The following is a 19,978-nucleotide window of genomic DNA, read 5'->3' on the forward strand; positions in this document are numbered from 1 at the left end:
GGCGGGAACTGTGAGGGGAAAGGGGCGGGGTCAAGGAAAGGGCGGGGACTGTGAGGGGAAAGGGGCGGGGTCAAGGAAAGGGCGGGAACTGAGAGGGCAAAGGGGCGGGGTCAAGGCAAGGGCGGGAACTGTGAGGGGAAAGGGGCGGGGCCAAGGAAAGGGCGGGAACTGTGAGGGGAAAGGGGCGGGGCCAAGGGGCCCTCTGGTTCTAAAAGGGCCTGGTTTGCCCTAAGATCTTCAGAAAAGGGGCTCAAATGCAGCCTAGATCCACCAGGGTTGGCAGAAAATCAGCCAAAGGCCCCTGAAATCCATACAAAGCGGTGTAAAATCACCCAAATGGGGCTCATGTTCTCCAAAAGTGAGCAGCAGTCCAGCCTAAATCCGCCCAGTTGATCCTAGAATCACCAAAATGGGACGAAAATCTGAGGGACCGTAGACCGCGAGCGGCACCAGAACCGGCAGCAGCACCAAGAATGAGACCGAAATCAGAATGGAGCCCGAGACCAAGAGTGGGAACAGAACCGACACCAGAACTGAGACCATCAACGCTCCAGAAGCGGAACTAGGCCTGGGACTGAGAAGGAGACCGAGAGCGAAACCGGCCCCAGAGCTGGCCCTGGGACCAAGACTGAGACCAACACCGACACTAGAACCTGCACCGGGAGTGCTCCAGCACTGTCCTGGGACCGACACTGGCACCGGCACTGGCAGGACTCCAGGGCTGACACTGGGAGCGGCGCCGGAACCAGCACCAAGACTGGCACCGGCGCCAGAACCGAGACTGAGATTGGCCCTGGGAGAACTCTGGGACCAGCACCGGTACTGCTACCAGCACTGGGATTGGGTCCGCTCCAAAACCAAGAGCGACATTTGAGACCGAGACTGGCACCGCTATAGGACCCAGGCTGAGACCAACACTGTGGAAGCTGACACAGAGAGAGCTGTGGATTTAATCAGCATTTGCAGTTTGATAACCAAGATGCCTTGGCAAGAACAACCAGAGACCCCAGACCCCACAAATGCCCTACAGAGACCCCAGTCCCCCCCAAATCCCCCATAGAGAACCCAGACCTCCCCAAGATCCACTTTAGAGTCCCCAGACCCACAAAATCCCCCACAGAAACCCCAGACCCCCCCAAATCCCCCATAGAGACCCCAGACCCCCCAAATCCCCCATAGAGATCCCAGACCCCCCAAATCCTCCGTAGAGACCCCAGACCCCCCAAATCCCCCATAGAGACCCCAGACTCCCCCCAAAATCCACTTTAGAGACCCCAAATCCCCCACAGAGACCCCATACCCCACAAAATCCCATGAACAGACCGCAGACCCCCCCAAATCCCCTATTAATCCTCCAGAGTTCCCCAAATCCCCTACAGAAACCCCAGACCCCCAAATCACCCATAGAGACCCCAGACCCCCCAAGATCCACTTTAGAGTCCCCAGACCCTGAAAATCCCCCATAGAGACCCCAGACCCCCACCCCAAATCACCTACAGACACCCCAGACCCCCAAAATCCCATAGAGACCCCAGATCCCTAAATACCCCATAGAGACCCCAGACCCCCCAAAATCCCCTACAGAGCCCCCAGACCCCCCAAATCCCCCAGAGACACCCCCAGACCTCCCCAAACCCCTACAGAGACGCAAGACCCCCCAAATCCCCTAAAGATCCCCCATAGACCCCCGGAACCCCCAAATTCCCTATAGCCCCCCCACAAATCTCAAATACACATCTCCGGAAATCCCCTACAGACCCCCCCCAAATCCCCTACAGACACCCCTAGAAATTCCCTAATCCCCTAACGAACCCCCCAAATTCCCTATAGAGAGCCCTCTATAGACACACCCCAGAAAACGAAACCTCCCAAATCCCTACAAACCCCCCAAACCCCTACAAATCCCCTATAAATCCCCTAAAGATGCCCAAGCCCCACCGTAGGTCTCGGACATGCTGGAACCGGGCCGGGAGACCGGGACAAAAGATGGCGGCGCCCGCTGAGGAAACTTCCGGCGTCCTGAGCATGCGCAGGGGAAAGCGCCAATAGATGGGCGGGACATGGATGGGGAAAAAGGGAAAAAGCCAATGAAAAGTCCGGATGAAGGAAATGGGCGGGGCCCGGGAAAAGGCGGGAACTCTGAGGCGAAAGGGGCGGGGCCAAAGGGAACTGCGCTCCTAAAAGGGCCTGGTTTGGTTTAAAATCAGCAGAAAAGGGCATCAAGGGCATCCAGAATCCACCAGGGTTGACATAAAATCACCCGAAAGATACGCAGGACGATAGAGACTGGGATGGTGCACAATGGGATCACATGGACTGGGATTGCACAGACTGGGACCAGATGGATCAGGGCCATCCCGACTGGGATTGCACAAACTGGGATGGCATGGACTGGGACCGTATGGACCGGGATGGCTGCATCGGGACGATGCGAACCGAGGCGGTTCTGCCCCACCCAGGGGTCCCTCCCAGTCCTGCCCTGTCCCGTGCGGGGGCTCTGACAAAACTCCCTGGAGTGAACGAGGAGGTCCCAGAGCGCTCCCGGTGCCGGTCTCTGTCCTGGAGCAGTCCTGGAGCAATCCTGGTGCTGACTCTGGTCCCGGTCTGATTCTCAGTCCCTGAGCGGTGCTGGTGTCGGTCTCATTCTTGGTCCTACAGCGCTGCCAGTCTCCATGCAAGTGCCGGCTCTGGTTTCCATCTCAGTCTCAGTTATAGTTTGGGTCTTGGTCTTGGTCTCGATCTCGGCCACAGCCTTGCAGTGGTTCCGGTCCCAGTGCTGGTTCCGCTGCACTCTTGGTCCCGGAGTGCTCCCAGTGCCAATCTCAGTCTCAGTCCTGGTCTCAGATCTGTGCCAGTCTCGGTTCTGGTGCCGGTACCAGTCTCTGTGCTGGCTCAATCCCGCTCTCAGTCTCAGTCCCAGAGTTCTCCCTGTGCCGGTGCTGGTCCCGGTCCCAGAACAGTCCTGGAGCGCTCCCGGTGCCGCTCCCAGTGTCCGTGTTTATCGAAGGTTGAGAGAGAGACAGGGACTACTGACTCGTGATCAGAATCCAGATTTACTCTCAGCTACATTTGCTTACACACCCTTTTTGGGAAGGCGGTAATTTTTTACTACGTTCATTGGGTTAAACATCACTCAGACAAACTTTACATTTCTACTTATTTAGTTCAATCTTCTTTCCTGTCGCAGTCTCGCTCCAATCTTTTTGTAATCTTCAAAGCTCTGGTTGTTCTTGCCAAGGCATCTTGGTTATCAAACTGCAAATGCTGATTAAATCCACAGCTCTCTCTGTGTCAGCTTCCACAGTGTTGGTCTCAGCCTGGGTCCTATAGCGGTGCCAGTCTCGGTCTCAAATGTCGCTCTTGGTTTTGGAGCGGACCCAATCCCAGTGCTGGTAGCAGTACCGGTGCTGGTCCCAGAGTTCTCCCAGGGCCAATCTCAGTCTCGGTTCTGGCGCCGGTGCCAGTCTTGGTGCTGGTTCCGGTGCCGCTCCCAGTGTCAGCCCTGGAGTCCTGCCAGTGCCGGTGCCAGTGTCGGTCCCAGGACAGTGCTGGAGCACTCCCGGTGCAGGTTCTAGTGTCGGTGTTGGTCTCAGTCTTGGTCCCAGGGCCAGCTCTGGGGCCGGTTTCGCTCTCGGTCTCCTTCTCAGTCCCAGGCCTAGTTCCGCTTCTGGAGCGTTGATGGTCTCAGTTCTGGTGTCGGTTCTGTTCCCACTCTTGGTCTCGGGCTCCATTCTGATTTCGGTCTCATTCTTGGTGCTGCTGCCGGTTCTGGTGCCGCTCGCGGTCTACGGTCCCACAGATTTTCGTCCCATTTTGGTGATTCTAGGATCAACCGGGCAGATTTAGGCTGGACTGCTGCTCACTTTTGGAGAACATGAGCCCCATTTGGGTGATTTTACACCCCTTTGTATGGATTTCAGGGGCCTTTGGCTGATTTTATGCCAACCCTGGTGGATTTAGGCTGCATTTGAGGCCCTTTTCTGAAGATCTTAGGGCAAACCAGGCCCTTTTAGAACCAGAGGGCCCCTTGGCCCCGCCCCTTTCCCCTCACAGTTCCCGCCCTTTCCTTGACCCCGCCCCTTTCCACTCACAGTTCCCGCCCTTTCCTTGACCCCGCCCCTTTGCCCTCACAGTTCCCGCCCTTGCCTTGACCCCGCCCCTTTGCCCTCACAGTTCCCGCCCTTTCCTTGACCCATCCCCTCCCAGTTCGGTTTCGGAACTGGGAATGAGGAGGGGGAGGAGGAGGAGGAGGGAGGAAGAGGCGGAGCGGCAGCAGGAAGCAGGAGCAGAGAAGGAGCGAATCAAGCGCGCGGCTCCGGAGCTCCCTGAACTCGCAGCCTCCCCGGGACCTTCGCCCCCCATCCCGCAGGTGCCCGGGGAGGGGGAGCTCGTCCCAAATATCCCGGGGGGGGGGGTCCCTGGGTTTGGGGTTCCCTGGGGGGGATGTTTGGATCTCTCTGGGCTCCGGAGCCGCAGGTGCCCCTCGGGGGGACATCGATCGGGGGGTCCCCGGGAGGTGTTTTTGGGGGTCCCGGTGGCTGGCGGCAGGGCCCCGGCGGGGGGCGGGGGGATGCGGGTCCCCCCGCGGTGGGGATTGGGCTTCCCGGGCCGGGCCCTGCGAGCTCTGCCGGGGCCACGTGGGGACCGCGCGGGACCGGCGGGATCGGCGGGGGACAGCGGTTTTGGGGAGCCCCGGGAGAGCCGCGGCTTCCTGGAGCGGGAGCCCGGAGAGAGGAGAGCCCCAGAAGGGCAGAGCGGGGACCCCGAGAGGGGGGGACCCCTGGGATTCCCGGGATCCCGGCGGGGGGTGCTGGGGCTGGAGGGGCGGGATGGCCGGGAAAGGGGATCGGGGGTCCTTGGGACGGAAGCGGCTGCTCCCAGTATGAGCCCGCTTGCTCCCCGCGTGTGGTTCCAGTTTCCTCGGCACTCCCACTAGGAGCCCAGTCACTCCCAAGTCATGGCCTGATTTCATGCAATTTGCCCCCAGCACGGTCCCCGTTGCTCCCAGTTCCTCCCACTTTGCTCCAGTGCGTTTCCAGCTCCCCCAGCTGCCCATAGCATAGTTCCAGTCACTCCCAGTACGATCCCAGTGCGACTCCAGTATGATGCCAGTCTCTGCCTCCAGGGCCCCAGTCGCTCACACTTGCCCCCGGTTGCCCCAGCATGCTCCCAGTTTTCCCCCAGCACATTCCCAGTTGCTCCTAGCTAGGTCCCAGTCAGCACCCCTGTGGTCTCAGATACTCCCAGTATATCCCAGTAGCCCTGAACAATCTCCTAGTCATTCCCAGGCACTGCCAGTTACCTCAGCGTGGCTCACTTGCCCCCAGTTGCATCCCAGTTGCCCCTAGAATAGTCCCAGTGCCTCTCTGCATGGTTTATTTATTTTTTGGGGGGAGTGGGTTCGTTTGGAGAATGCAGAACTCCAAAGCTGAGCGGAAAATGCCCCTTGGGGGACATTGGGGGGTCCTGGCGGCGGCTGCCGGCAGAGGCAGCCTGGAGGAGCAGAGCCCTGTGTGCCCCAGGATCCCAAAGTGGGGAGCCCAGAGAGGGGGGAGCGCCGAGATTCGTGGGACCCTCAAGAGCCTGGAGAGGGGCAGGGGGGAGTCCATGAATCCCCTGCGCCCCAGACAGAGAATAAGGGGGAGAAGGGACCGTGGGACCCAAAAACCCCCAGCATCCCTAAATAGGGAGATGGAAGAGGGGAGAGCTTTGTGGATTCCTGGGACTCCCAGCAGCCTGGGGAGTGCAGGGACCGAGGAGATGGGGGACCCCCAATACAAGCGTGAGCCCCAGAGCTGGGACAGGGGGGAACCCCTGAACACCAGAGGAGAGGGACCATTCCCAGGAGCTGGTGGGAGGCATTTCCAGGGCTGAATGTTGGCTGTTTGGGAGGTTTTTATGGGCCCCAGTGCCCGGGGACTTCTAGAGATGGACTTGGGCAGGCAGAACCCGCAACACAACATGCTCATCCCTTGTTTTAGCCCAAAGCAGGATTTCCCATTCCCAAACCTTGGCCCGATGGAGGAGGAGGAGGCTCTGAGGAACAGGAAGATGCCCCAGGATAACCAGGCAGGTGAGGAGGAATTCACTGCCCCTTTTAACCCTCTGTCCTGCTCCATCTCCCAGCCCAGCAGGGCCCCCAGCTGCAGGACAACCCCGCTGCTGGCGCCGTCGTGCCGGGGTCGCGCTGGGGGGTTCTCCTTCCCCTTCCCTCTGGCACGGAGGCAAATCCCATCCTCTCCTTGTCCTTCCTGCCCCAGACAAGGAGCTGAGGACAGAGACCATGGAGGACAAATCCCCACGGCAGAACCTCGAGGAAGAGGTCATTTGGAGCGGCTCCACGTCGCAGGAATCCAGCGGGGAGGAAGAGCCGCGGAGATCCCGCACGAGGAGGGGCTGCAAACGCAGATCACGGGGATCTGAGGAGGAAAGACCCAGCCTGGGCCGGGCAGGGGGTCGGAGATGGAGCCGGAGCTCGGACCTGGTGGTTCATGAGCAGCTTCATGATGGAGCGAAGCTCCACAAGTGCTTGGAGTGTGGGATGAGCTTCACATGGAGGAGCAGCTTTATCTGTCACAAGAGAATCCACACAGGGGAACGACCCTACAAGTGTGGGGATTGTGGGAAGGGCTTCAGACGCCGTTCCGACCTGATTCGTCACCAAAGCATCCACACTGGGGAGAGGCCCTACAAATGTGGGGATTGTGGGAAGGACTTCAGGCAACGTTCCAGCCTAATCTGTCACCAAAGGATCCACACTGGGGAGAAGCCCTACGAGTGCTCAGAGTGTGGGAAGAGGTTTCCCGTCAACTCCCAGCTCATGCAGCACTACCAGACGCACACGGATGAGAGACCCTACGAGTGTCCTGACTGTGGGAAGGGCTTCAGGAAAAACTCCACACTCATGAGACACCGGCGCATCCACACTGGGGAGAGGCCCTACGAGTGTCTCGAGTGTGGGAAAGGCTTCAGCGACAGCTGCAGGCTGATGTACCACCGGAGGATCCACACTGGGGAACGGCCCTACAAGTGTGAGGAGTGTGGGACGAGTTTCCGGCTGAGCAGCCAATTGATCCGCCACCAGAAGATCCACACTGGGGAGAGGCCCTGCATATGTGGGGATTGTGGGAAGGGCTTTAGGGAACGTTCCAAGCTGGTCCAGCACCAAAGGATCCACACTGGGGAGAGGCCCTACAACTGTGGGGATTGTGGGAAGGACTTCAGGACAATCTGTACTCTCATCAAGCACCAGCGCATCCACACTGGGGAGACGCCCTACAAGTGTGAGGAGTGTGGGAAGAGTTTCTGGCTGAGCAGCGAATTGATCCGCCACCAGAAGACCCACACTGGGGAGAGGCCCTGCATATGTGGGGATTGTGGGAAGGATTTCAGGCAACATAGCACCCTGATCCGTCACCAATTTATCCACACAGGGGAGATGCCCTACGAGTGCTCAGAGTGTGGGAAGAAGTTTCCCGTCAACTCCCAGCTCATGCAGCACTACCAGACACACACGGATGAGAGACCCTACGAGTGTCCTGACTGCGGGAAGGGCTTCAGGGATAACTCCAAGCTTGTTATTCACCGGCGCATCCACACCGGGGAGAAGCCCTATGAGTGTGAGGTGTGTGGGAAGAGCTTCAGCAACAGCTCCTCACTGATCCTCCACTGGAGGATCCACACTGGGGAACGGCCCTACAAGTGTGAGGAGTGTGGGAAGAGTTTCCGGCAGAGCACTGAATTGATCCGCCACCAAAAGGTCCACACTGGGGAAAGGCCCTACAAGTGTGGGGATTGTGGGAAGGACTTCAGGCACCGTTCCAACCTAATCCGTCACCAAAGTATCCACACTGGAGAGAAGCCCTACGAGTGCTCAGAGTGTGGGAAGAGGTTTTACTGCAGCTCCCAGCTCATGCAGCACTACCAGACACACACGGATGAGAGACCCTACGAGTGTCCTGATTGCGGGAAGGTCTTCAGGAAAAACTCCAACCTCATCATCCACCGGCGCATCCACACCGGGGAGAGGCCCTATGTGTGTACTGAATGTGGGAAAAGCTTCTCCTGCAGATCAGCGTTGACCATACACCAACGGAGGCACCAGTAAGGGAAGCCCTGTGAGGACCCACGTTGGGCAGAGCCTTGGTGACCCACATTCCCTGGAATCCATGCTGGGAAGACACTCGGCTGGTTATACTTTTGTTTTGGCCTCCCCATACTATCTGCTCCTGTGGCACCCTCCCCACATCTCTGTATCACGGTTCCATCTTAGTCATTTTCTGGGGAAGGAGGGGCAGGTGAAGACGGCAGAGGAGGGTACAGGAAGACAGGAGCAGGCGAAAGAGGCGTTGGTGGGAGAGGAGGGTATCCCTGAGCACCAGTAGGTGAGGGAGGAGGGTATCCTTTGGCAGGGGGTGTGTAAGTGGGTCAGGTGAAATCGGGCCAGGTGAGGTAGGGTCAGATTCCCTTGATCCCATGGGGGCTACCAGCAATTCACCATCCATATCATCGATCCGATATAAACTTTTCATCCAATGCCAGGTGTTCTATACAACGCTTCCCTTGGACACAACCCATGCAATTATTGTTTTCAGGTACTTTAACAATCATTAACCCACATCAACCAGCCACTCTGGTGTTTCCTGCAAATAGAAAAATGAATCAACGTAGGGAACTTTGTCCAATCTGCCCTCCTGTTTACAAAAGATCAGTAACTGTGAAATCACATCAGATGGCAAAGACAAGTTTTCCGGACACATTTTCCCATGCTGCAAGACATATTTCGGCCACCAAGTGTTATAATAATCAATCAACCTTATGTAACTCTTGCCCAAAATTACCTTCCTTCCAATGTGCTAATGAGCAGCCCAAAGGAGAAGTGTGTGGTGTGGGGGCACTGCCGCCCAAAATCCGTTTAATCTTCTCCGTGTTACAGCTACAATAAACCACTGATGCCAAACCTGCAACGCTTTCGCGATTGACTGACGGACGGCACCGCGGCAATACCAGGAATTCCTCAGCCCAACCACACGCGCCTTTCGCTGCGCCTAACTGGCAGGCAACCAGGCCAGAGTAAAAGCACCTTACCTTTCTCCAGGGGACGTTGTGAGCGGCGGGGGGTCCCGGTGCCGACGGGCTTCCCGAGAATCCCTCGGTGCCGGCTGGGGCGTGATCGGGTCGCGGGGTCCTCAGCAGCGCTCACAAGGTCCCATCTGGGTCGCCAAAATGTTAGCGTGGAAACGCATAATCACAGGATGATTATATGCAGGTGGTTTCATTGAAGAGCTTGGGGAGCCGGGGTATAAACCCAAATCTGACTCCAACGTGGATTCGAGATGGACGTGTTTTTATACCCTTTTCATGATATAGCTGTATATTAATTATTAAACCTGTATTGGTATCATATCTACATTGATCTTATCCAAGTATCAATTCTTGCAATTTTCATCAGGTCCCCCAAATATCGTTTCCCGAGATTTTTATTACAATTAAGCAATAATTACATTCAACTACCAAACAATCATTACATTTAACAATCGTATCATATGATGATTACGTAGGTGCAGATTCACCTGACCTAATTCATTCCAAAGGCCGAGTTCCCTTGCCCAGGCCTACCAGACCAACCTTTCTTCCCATCCCCTGAATCCTTGGTAATTCCCATGATTTTTGAAACATTTTAACCCTATGCTAACACAGGGAGTTTGGCAGGGCCCTACACAGGACAGGGCAGGACGGGAGGGACCCCTGGGTGGGGCAGAACCGCCTCGGTTCGCATCGTCCCGATGCAGCCATCCCGGTCCATACGGTCCCGGTCCATACGGTCCCAGTCCATGCCATCCCAGTTTGTGCAATCCCAGTCGGGATGGCCCTGATCCATCTGGTCCCAGTCTGTGCAATCCCAGTCCATGTGATCCCATTTTGCACCATCCCAGTCTCTATCGTCCTGCGTATCTTTCGGGTGATTTTATGTCAACCCTGGTGGATTCTGGATGCCCTTGATGCCCTTTTCTGCTGATTTTAAACCAAACCAGGCCCTTTTAGGAGCGCAGTTCCCTTTGGCCCCGCCCCTTTCGCCTCAGAATTCCCGCCTTTTCCCGGGCCCCGCCCATTTCCTTCATCCGGACTTTTCATTGGCTTTTTCCCTTTTTCCCATCCATGTCCCGCCCATCTATTGGCGCTTTCCCCTGCGCATGCTCAGGACGCCGGAAGTTTCCTCAGCGGGCGCCGCCATCTTTTGTCCCGGTCTCCCGGGCCGGTTGCAGCATGTCCGAGACCTCCGGTGGGGCTTGGGCATCTTTAGGGGATTTATAGGGGATTTGTAGGGGTTTGGGGGGTTTGTAGGGATTTGGGAGGTTTCGTTTTCTGGGGTGTGTCTATAGAGGGCTCTCTATAGGGAATTTGGGGGGTTCGTTAGGGGATTAGGGAATTTCTAGGGGTGTCTGTAGGGGATTTGGGGGGGGTCTGTAGGGGATTTCCGGAGATGTGTATTTGAGATTTGTGGGGGGGCTATAGGGAATTTGGGGGTTCCGGGGGTCTATGGGGGATCTTTAGGGGATTTGGGGGGTCTTGCGTTTCTGTAGGGGTTTGGGGAGGTCTGGGGGTGTCTCTGGGGGATTTGGGGGGTCTGGGGGCTCTGTAGGGGATTTTGGGGGGTCTGGGGTCTCTATGGGGTATTTAGGGATCTGGGGTCTCTATGGGATTTTGGGGGTCTGGGGTGTCTGTAGGTGATTTGGGGTGGGGGTGTGGGGTCTCTATGGGGGATTTTGAGGGTCTGGGGACTCTAAAGTGGATCTTGGGGGGTCTGGGGTCTCTATGGGTGATTTGGTGGTCTGGGGTTTCTGTAGGGGATTTGGGGAACTCTGGAGGATTAATAGGGGATTTGGGGGGGTCTGCGGTCTGTTCATGGGATTTTGTGGGGTATGGGGTCTCTGTGGGGGATTTGGGGGGTCTGGGGTCTCTAAAGTGGATTTTGGGGGGAGTCTGGGGTCTCTATGGGGGATTTGGGGGGTCTGGGGTCTCTACGGAGGATTTGGGGGGTCTGGGATCTCTATGGGGGATTTGGGGGGTCTGGGGTCTCTATGGGGGATTTGGGGGGGTCTGGGGTTTCTGTGGGGGATTTTGTGGGTCTGGGGACTCTAAAGTGGATCTTGGGGAGGTCTGGGTTCTCTATGGGGGATTTGGGGGGGACTGGGGTCTCTGTAGGGCATTTGTGGGGTCTGGGGTCTCTGGTTGTTCTTGCCAAGGCATCTTGGTTATCAAACTGCAAATGCTGATTAAATCCACAGCTCTCTCTGTGTCAGCTTCCACAGTGTTGGTCTCAGCCTGGGTCCTATAGCGGTGCCAGTCTCGGTCTCAAATGTCGCTCTTGGTTTTGGAGCGGACCCAATCCCAGTGCTGGTAGCAGTACCGGTGCTGGTCCCAGAGTTCTCCCAGGGCCAATCTCAGTCTCGGTTCTGGCGCCGGTGCCAGTCTTGGTGCTGGTTCCGGCGCCGCTCCCAGTGTCAGCCCTGGAGTCCTGCCAGTGCCGGTGCCAGTGTCGGTCCCAGGACAGTGCTGGAGCACTCCCGGTGCAGGTTCTAGTGTCGGTGTTGGTCTCAGTCTTGGTCCCAGGGCCAGCTCTGGGGCCGGTTTCGCTCTCGGTCTCCTTCTCAGTCCCAGGCCTAGTTCCGCTTCTGGAGCGTTGATGGTCTCAGTTCTGGTGTCGGTTCTGTTCCCACTCTTGGTCTCGGGCTCCATTCTGATTTCGGTCTCATTCTTGGTGCTGCTGCCGGTTCTGGTGCCGCTCGCGGTCTACGGTCCCTCAGATTTTCGTCCCATTTTGGTGATTCTAGGATCAATCGGGCAGATTTAGGCTGGACTGCTGCTCACTTTTGGAGAACATGAGCCCCATTTGGGTGATTTTACACCGCTTTGTATGGATTTCAGGGGCCTTTGGCTGATTTTCTGCCAACCCTGGTGGATCTAGGCTGCATTTGAGCCCCTTTTCTGAAGATCTTAGGGCAAACCAGGCCCTTTTAGAAGCACAGGGCCCCTTGGCCCCGCCCCTTTCCCCTCACAGTTCCCGCCCTTTCCTTGACCCCGCCCCTTTGCCCTCACAGTTCCCGCCCTTTCCTTGACCCCGCCCCTTTGCCCTCACAGTTCCCGCCCTTTCCTTGGCCCCGCCCCTTTCCCCTCACAGTTCCCGCCCTTTCCTTGACCCCGCCCCTTTCCCCTCACAGTTCCCGCCCTTGCCTTGACCCCGCCCCTTTGCCCTCACAGTTCCCGCCCTTTCCTTGACCCCGCCCCTTTCCCCTCACGGTTCCCGCCCTTTCCTTGACCCATCCCCTCCCAGTTCGGTTTCGGAACTGGGAATGAGGAGGGGGAGGAGGAGGAGGAGGGAGGAAGAGGCGGAGCGGCAGCAGGAAGCAGGAGCAGAGAAGGAGCGAATCAAGCGCGCGGCTCCGGAGCTCCCTGAACTCGCAGCCCCCCCGGAACCTTCGCCCCCCATCCCGCAGGTGCCCGGGGAGGGGGAGCTCGTCCCAAATATCCCGGGGGGGGGTCCCTGGGTTTGGGGTTCCCTGGGGGGGATGTTTGGATCTCTCTGGGCTCCGGAGCCGCAGGTGCCCCTCGGGGGGACATCGATCGGGGGGTCCCCGGGAGGTGTTTTTGGGGGTCCCGGTGGCTGGCGGCAGGGCCCCGGCGGGGGGCGGGGGGATGCGGGTCCCCCCGCGGTGGGGATTGGGCTTCCCGGGCCGGGCCCTGCGAGCTCTGCCGGGGCCACGTGGGGACCGCGCGGGACCGGCGGGATCGGCGGGGGACAGCGGTTTTGGGGAGCCCCGGGAGAGCCGCGGCTTCCTGGAGCGGGAGCCCGGAGAGAGGAGAGCCCCAGAAGGGCAGAGCGGGGACCCCGAGAGGGGGGGACCCCTGGGATTCCCGGGATCCCGGCGGGGGGTGCTGGGGCTGGAGGGGCGGGATGGCCGGGAAAGGGGATCGGGGGTCCTTGGGACGGAAGCGGCTGCTCCCAGTATGAGCCCGCTTGCTCCCCGCGTGTGGTTCCAGTTTCCTCGGCACTCCCACTAGGAGCCCAGTCACTCCCAAGTCATGGCCTGATTTCATGCAATTTGCCCCCAGCACGGTCCCCGTTGCTCCCAGTTCCTCCCACTTTGCTCCAGTGCGTTTCCAGCTCCCCCAGCTGCCCATAGCATAGTTCCAGTCACTCCCAGTACGATCCCAGTGCGACTCCAGTATGATGCCAGTCTCTGCCTCCAGGGCCCCAGTCGCTCACACTTGCCCCCGGTTGCCCCAGCATGCTCCCAGTTTTCCCCCAGCACATTCCCAGTTGCTCCTAGCTAGGTCCCAGTCAGCACCCCTGTGGTCTCAGATACTCCCAGTATATCCCAGTAGCCCTGAACAATCTCCTAGTCATTCCCAGGCACTGCCAGTTACCTCAGCGTGGCTCACTTGCCCCCAGTTGCATCCCAGTTGCCCCTAGAATAGTCCCAGTGCCTCTCTGCATGGTTTATTTATTTTTTGGGGGGAGTGGGTTCGTTTGGAGAATGCAGAACTCCAAAGCTGAGCCGCAAATGCTCCTTGGGGGACATTGGGGGGTCCTGGTGGCGGCTGCCGGCAGAGGCAGCCTGGAGGAGCAGAGCCCTGTGTGCCCCAGGATCCCAAAGTGGGGAGCCCAGAGAGGGGGGAGGGCCGAGATTCGTGGGACCCTCAAGAGCCTGGAGAGGGGCAGGGGGGAGTCCATGAATCCCCTGCGCCCCAGACAGAGAATAAGGGGGAGAAGGGACCGTGGGACCCAAAAACCCCCAGCATCCCTAAATAGGGAGATGGAAGAGGGGAGAGCTTTGTGGATTCCTGGGACTCCCAGCAGCCTGGGGAGTGCAGGGACCGAGGAGATGGGGGACCCCCAATACAAGCGTGAGCCCCAGAGCTGGGACAGGGGGGAACCCCTGAACACCAGAGGAGAGGGACCATTCCCAGGAGCTGGTGGAAGGCATTTCCAGGGCTGAATGTTGGCTGTTTGGGAGGTTTTTATGGGCGCCAGTGCCCGGGGACTTCTAGAGATGGACTTGGGCAGGCAGAACCCGCAACACAACATGCTCATCCCTTGTTTTAGCCCAAAGCAGGATTTCCCATTCCCAAACCTTGGCCCGTTGGAGGAGGAGGAGGCTGTGAGGAAGAGGAAGCTGCCCCAGGATAACCAGGCAGGTGAGGAGGAATTCACTGCCCCTTTTAACCCTCTGTCCTGCTCCATCTCCCAGCCCAGCAGGGCCCCCAGCTGCAGGACAACCCCGCTGCCGGCGCCGTCGTGCCGGGGTCGCGCTGGGGGGTTCTCCTTCCCCTTCCCTCTGGCACGGAGGCAAATCCCATCCTCTCCTTGTCCTTCCTCCCCCAGACAAGGAGCTGAGGACAGAGACCATGGAGGACAAATCCCCACGGCAGAACCTCGAGGAAGAGGTCGTTTGGAGCGGCTCCACGTCGCAGGATTCCAGCGGGGAGGAAGAGCCGCGGAGATCCCGCACGAGGAGGGGCTGCAAACGCAGATCACGGGGATCTGAGGAGGAAAGACCCAGCCTGGGCCGGGCAGGGGGTCGGAGATGGAGCCGGAGCTCGGACCTGGTGGTTCATGAGCAGCTTCATGATGGGGAGAAGCTCCACAAGTGCTTGGAGTGCGGGATGAGCTTCAGATGGAGGAGCAGCCTTACCTGTCACCAGAGGATCCACACCGGGGAACGACCCTACAAGTGTGGGGATTGTGGGAAGGACTTCAGGCAGCGTTCCAATCTGGTCGAACACCGGCGCATCCACACTGGGGAGAGGCCCTACGAGTGTGGGGTGTGTGGGAACAGCTTCAGTGACAGGTGCACGCTGAAGCAGCACCGGAGGATCCACACTGGGGAACGGCCCTACAAGTGTCAGGAGTGTGGGAAGGACTTCAGGCACTGTTCCAACCTCATCCGTCACTGAAATATCCACACTGGGGAGAGGCCCTACGAGTGCTCAGAGTGTGGGAAGAGGTTTTACTGCAGCTCCCAGCTCATGCAGCACTACCAGACACACACGGATGAGAGACCCTACGAGTGTCCTGACTGCGGGAAGGTCTTCCTGCAAAACTCCTACCTCATCACCCACCGGCGCATCCACACCGGGGAGAGGCCCTACGAGTGTCCCGAGTGTGGGAAAAGCTTCTCCTGCAGATCAAATTTGGTCAGTCACCAACGGAGGCACCAGTAAGAGAAGCCATGTGAGTGCCCTGAGCGCAGGAAGAGCTTTGTGCGCTGCTCCAAGTCCATCCCCCACTGGATGACCCACAATCTTCAGAGCCCTGGTGACCCACATTCCCTGGGATGCAGTTTGGGAAGGCACCTGGCTGGTTATCCTTTTGTTTTGGCCTTATTTTTTGTCTGTCCTCCATCTCTTTGTGCTCCAAAGCCAAGAGGGATGGGCCTGTCCCCTCTAAACCACTCAAATTCCCATGAACACACCTCAACTTCAACCCAGAAGGGCTCCATCCCACCTCCAAGTGGATTGTTCCCGCCTCAAAACAACTCAGTCCCACACGAACCTTGCTGGATTCCACAGTCACCAGGGGGAGAAGGGGTTGGAAGGAGATTGGGAGGAGTGGGATCCAAATTTCGAGCAGTGGGATCGGGATTGTGTGGGACTGGCTGGGCAGCTTGTATTTGATAGCAAATAAAATTTTCGCGGTTCCTGATTTCTGTCCCGTTCACTCTCCGTCAGTTCCAGTTCTGTTTTCAGTGGCGCCTTCTCAGCTGATTGTGTTTGTGTCCTCCTTTCTCTCCTGCCTGTCTCTGCCTGCTCTGTTTCTCTCCCAGTGGCTCCCTTGAGCCAGGGCAGCTCCCAGCAAAGACCCTGCCCTGATTTCCTTCCCAATGCTGGAGCTCCAAGAGCCATGGCTGAAGGTATGAAGGCTGGCAGTGAAATGTCCCTGTAAGATCCTGCTCCACTTGGCTTTTGGCCCCTTCTTAAGAGCTTTGCCTTCAGGGGCAGGAACATCTTTTCCTGGCTGGCAACTGGAATTCCAGACCCTGGGAGTGTGGGCCGTGGAGGACCATCCAAACTGGGATCACGTAGGTTTGGATCACATGGACTGGGATTGCACAGACTGGGACCAGATGGATCAGGGCCATCCCGACTGGGATTGCACAAACTGGGATGGCATGGACTGGGACCGTATGGACCAGGATGGCTGCATCGGGACGATGCGAACCGAGGCGGTTCTGCCCCACCCAGGGGTCCCTCCCGTCCTGCCCTGTCCTGTGTAGGGCCCTGCCAAACTCCCTGTGTTAGCATAGGGTTAAAATGTTTCAAAAATCATGGGAATTACCAAGGATTCAGGGGATGGGAAGAAAGGTTGGTCTGGTAGGCCTGGGCAAGGGAACTCGGCCTTTGGAATGAATTAGGTCAGGTGAATCTGCACCTACGTAATCATCATATGATACGATTGTTAAATGTAATGATTGTTTGGTAGTTGAATGTAATTATTGCTTAATTGTAATAAAAATCTTGGGAAACGATATTTGGGGGACCTGATGAAAACTGCAAGAATTGATACTTGGATAAGATCAACGTAGATATGATACCAATACAGGTTTAATAATTAATATACAGCTATATCATGAAAAGGGTATAAAAACACGTCCATCTCGAATCCACGTTGGAGTCAGATTTGGGTTTATACCCCGGCTCCCCAAGCTCTTCAATGAAACCACCTGCATATAATCATCCTGTGATTATGCGTTTCCACGCTAACATTTTGGCGACCCAGATGGGACCTTGTGAGCGCTGCTGAGGACCCCGCGACCCGATCACGCCCCAGCCGGCACCGAGGGATTCTCGGGAAGCCCGTCGGCACCGGGACCCCCCGCCGCTCACAACGTCCCCTGGAGAAAGGTAAGGTGCTTTTACTCTGGCCTGGTTGCCTGCCAGTTAGGCGCAGCGAAAGGCGCGTGTGGTTGGGCTGAGGAATTCCTGGTATTGCCGCGGTGCCGTCCGTCAGTCAATCGCGAAAGCGTTGCAGGTTCGGCATCAGTGGTTTATTGTAGCTGTAACACGGAGAAGATTAAACGGATTTTGGGCGGCAGTGCCCCCACACCACACACTTCTCCTTTGGGCTGCTCATTAGCACATTGGAAGGAAGGTAATTTTGGGCAAGAGTTACATAAGGTTGATTGATTATTATAACACTTGGTGGCCGAAATATGTCTTGCAGCATGGGAAAATGTGTCCGGAAAACTTGTCTTTGCCATCTGATGTGATTTCACAGTTACTGATCTTTTGTAAACAGGAGGGCAGATTGGACAAAGTTCCCTACGTTGATTCATTTTTCTATTTGCAGGAAACACCAGAGTGGCTGGTTGAGTGTGGGTTAATGATTGTTAAAGTACCTGAAAACAATAATTGCATGGGTTGTGTCCAAGGGAAGCGTTGTATAGAACACCTGGCATTGGATGAAAAGTTTATATCGGATCGATGATATGGATGGTGAATTGCTGGTAGCCCCCATGGGATCAAGGGAATCTGACCCTACCTCACCTGGCCCGATTTCACCTGACCCACTTACACACCCCCTGCCAAAGGATACCCTCCTCCCTCACCTACTGGTGCTCAGGGATACCCTCCTCTCCCACCAACGCCTCTTTCGCCTGCTCCTGTCTTCCTGTACCCTCCTCTGCCGTCTTCACCTGCCCCTCCTTCCCCAGAAAATGACTAAGATGGAACCGTGATACAGAGATGTGGGGAGGGTGCCACAGGAGCAGATAGTATGGGGAGGCCAAAACAAAAGTATAACCAGCCAAGTGTCTTCCCAGCATGGATTCCAGGGAATGTGGGTCACCAAGGCTCTGCCCAACGTGGGTCCTCACAGGGCTTCCCTTACTGGTGCCTCCGTTGGTGTATGGTCAACGCTGATCTGCAGGAGAAGCTTTTCCCACATTCAGTACACACATAGGGCCTCTCCCCGGTGTGGATGCGCCGGTGGATGATGAGGTTGGAGTTTTTCCTGAAGACCTTCCCGCAATCAGGACACTCGTAGGGTCTCTCATCCGTGTGTGTCTGGTAGTGCTGCATGAGCTGGGAGCTGCAGTAAAACCTCTTCCCACACTCTGAGCACTCGTAGGGCCTCTCCCCAGTGTGGATCCTTTGGTGACGGATTAGGTTGGAACGGTGCCTGAAGTCCTTCCCACACTCCTCACACTTGTAGGGCCGGTCCCCAGTGTGGATGCTTTGGTGACGGATCAGGTTGCAACGGCGTCTGAAGCCCTTCCCACAATCCCCACACTTGTAGGGCCGTTCCCCGGTGTGGATCCTCTGGTGACAGATAAGGCTGCTCCTCCATCTGAAGCTCATCCCGCACTCCAAGCACTTGTGGAGCTTCTCCCCATCATGAAGCTGCTCATGAACCACCAGGTCCGAGCTCCGGCTCCATCTCCGACCCCCTGCCCGGCCCAGGCTGGGTCTTTCCTCCTCAGATCCCCGTGATCTGCGTTTGCAGCCCCTCCTCATGCGGGATCTCCGCGGCTCTTCCTCCCCGCTGGATTCCTGCGACGTGGAGCCGCTCCAAACGACCTCTTCCTCGAGGTTCTGCCGCGGGGATTTGTCCTCCATGGTCTCTGTCCTCAGCTCCTTGTCTGGGGCAGGAAGGACAAGGAGAGGATGGGATTTGCCTCCGTGCCAGAGGGAAGGGGAAGGAGAACCCCCCAGCGCGACCCCGGCACGACGGCGCCGGCAGCGGGGTTGTCCTGCAGCTGGGGGCCCTGCTGGGCTGGGAGATGGAGCAGGACAGAGGGTTAAAAGGGGCAGTGAATTCCTCCTCACCTGCCTGGTTATCCTGGGGCAGCTTCCTCTTCCTCAGAGCCTCCTCCTCCTCCAACGGGCCAAGGTTTGGGAATGGGAAATCCTGCTTTGGGCTAAAACAAGGGATGAGCATGTTGTGTTGCGGGTTCTGCCTGCCCAAGTCCATCTCTAGAAGTCCCCGGGCACTGGCGCCCATAAAAACCTCCCAAACAGCCAACATTCAGCCCTGGAAATGCCTCCCACCAGCTCCTGGGAATGGTCCCTCTCCTCTGGTGTTCAGGGGTTCCCCCCTGTCCCAGCTCTGGGGCTCACACTTGTATTGGGGGTCCCCCATCTCCTCGGTCCCTGCACTCCCCAGGCTGCTGGGAGTCCCAGGAATCCACAAAGCTCTCCCCTCTTCCATCTCCCTATTTAGGGATGCTGGGGGTTTTTGGGTCCCACGGTCCCTTCTCCCCCTTATTCTCTGTCTGGGGCGCAGGGGATTCATGGACTCCCCCCTGCCCCTCTCCAGGCTCTTGAGGGTCCCACGAATCTCGGCGCTCCCCCCTCTCTGGGCTCCCCACTTTGGGATCCTGGGGCACACAGGCCTCTGCTCCTCCAGGCTGCCTCTGCCGGCAGCTGCCACCAGGACCCCCCAATGTCCCCCAAGGGGTATTTTCTGCTCAGCTTTGGAGTTCTGCATTCTCCAAACGAACCCACTCCCCCCAAAAAATAAATAAACAAACCATGCAGAGAGGCACTGGGACTATTCTAGGGGCAACTGGGATGCAACTGGGGGCAAGTGAGCCACGCTGAGGTAACTGGCAGTGCCTGGGAATGACTAGGAGATTGTTCAGGGCTACTGGGATATACTGGGAGTATCTGAGACCACAGGGGTGCTGACTGGGACCTAGCTAGGAGCAACTGGGAATGTGCTGGGGGAAAACTGGGAGCATGCTGGGGCAACCGGGGGCAAGTGTGAGCGACTAGGGCCCTGGAGGCAGAGACTGGCATCATACTGGAGTCGCACTGGGATCGTACTGGGAGTGACTGGAACTATGGTATGGGCAGCTGGGGGAGCTGGAAACGCACTGGAGCAAAGTGGGAGGAACTGGGAGCAACGGGGACCGTGCTGGGGGCAAATTGCATGAAATCAGGCCATGACTTGGGAGTGACTGGGCTCCTAGTGGGA

General features: G+C 57.5%; 2 protein-coding genes across 2 annotated transcripts in view; one reads left to right on the plus strand and one right to left on the minus strand.

Annotated features, from left to right (window-relative positions):
* LOC134056009 (uncharacterized) overlaps positions 1 to 19,978 on the minus strand; it is a 262,164-nt gene that overhangs the window by 3,358 nt on the left and 238,828 nt on the right. Inside the window, exon 26 of the mRNA XM_062512488.1 lies at positions 17,898 to 18,401. Coding sequence (XP_062368472.1) covers positions 17,898 to 18,401 — 504 coding nt within the window. The remainder of the gene's footprint in view (positions 1 to 17,897; positions 18,402 to 19,978) is intronic.
* On the plus strand, positions 6,019 to 8,107 carry LOC134056025 (zinc finger protein 345-like). Its single transcript, XM_062512507.1, has 3 exons — positions 6,019 to 6,073; positions 6,261 to 7,320; positions 7,405 to 8,107. The coding sequence occupies exons 1-3, from the start codon at positions 6,019 to 6,021 to the stop codon at positions 8,105 to 8,107; spliced, it is 1,818 nt and encodes a 605-aa protein (XP_062368491.1).

This window comes from Cinclus cinclus, chromosome 37 (genome assembly GCF_963662255.1).
Source record: "Cinclus cinclus chromosome 37, bCinCin1.1, whole genome shotgun sequence".
In the NCBI taxonomy this organism is placed as follows: Eukaryota; Metazoa; Chordata; class Aves; order Passeriformes; family Cinclidae; genus Cinclus; species Cinclus cinclus.

Excerpts from the sequence above, each read along its gene's own strand:
- LOC134056025 (XM_062512507.1), top strand. The coding sequence starts at position 6,019 with ATGGAGGAGGAGGAGGCTCTGAGGAACAGGAAGATGCCCCAGGATAAC. Across the intron at positions 6,074-6,260 it reads GCCCCAGGATAACCAGGCAG|ACAAGGAGCTGAGGACAGAG; the intron begins GTGAGGAGGAAT and ends TTCCTGCCCCAG. Across the intron at positions 7,321-7,404 it reads AGTTTCTGGCTGAGCAGCGA|CCTGATCCGTCACCAATTTA; the intron begins ATTGATCCGCCA and ends GCAACATAGCAC.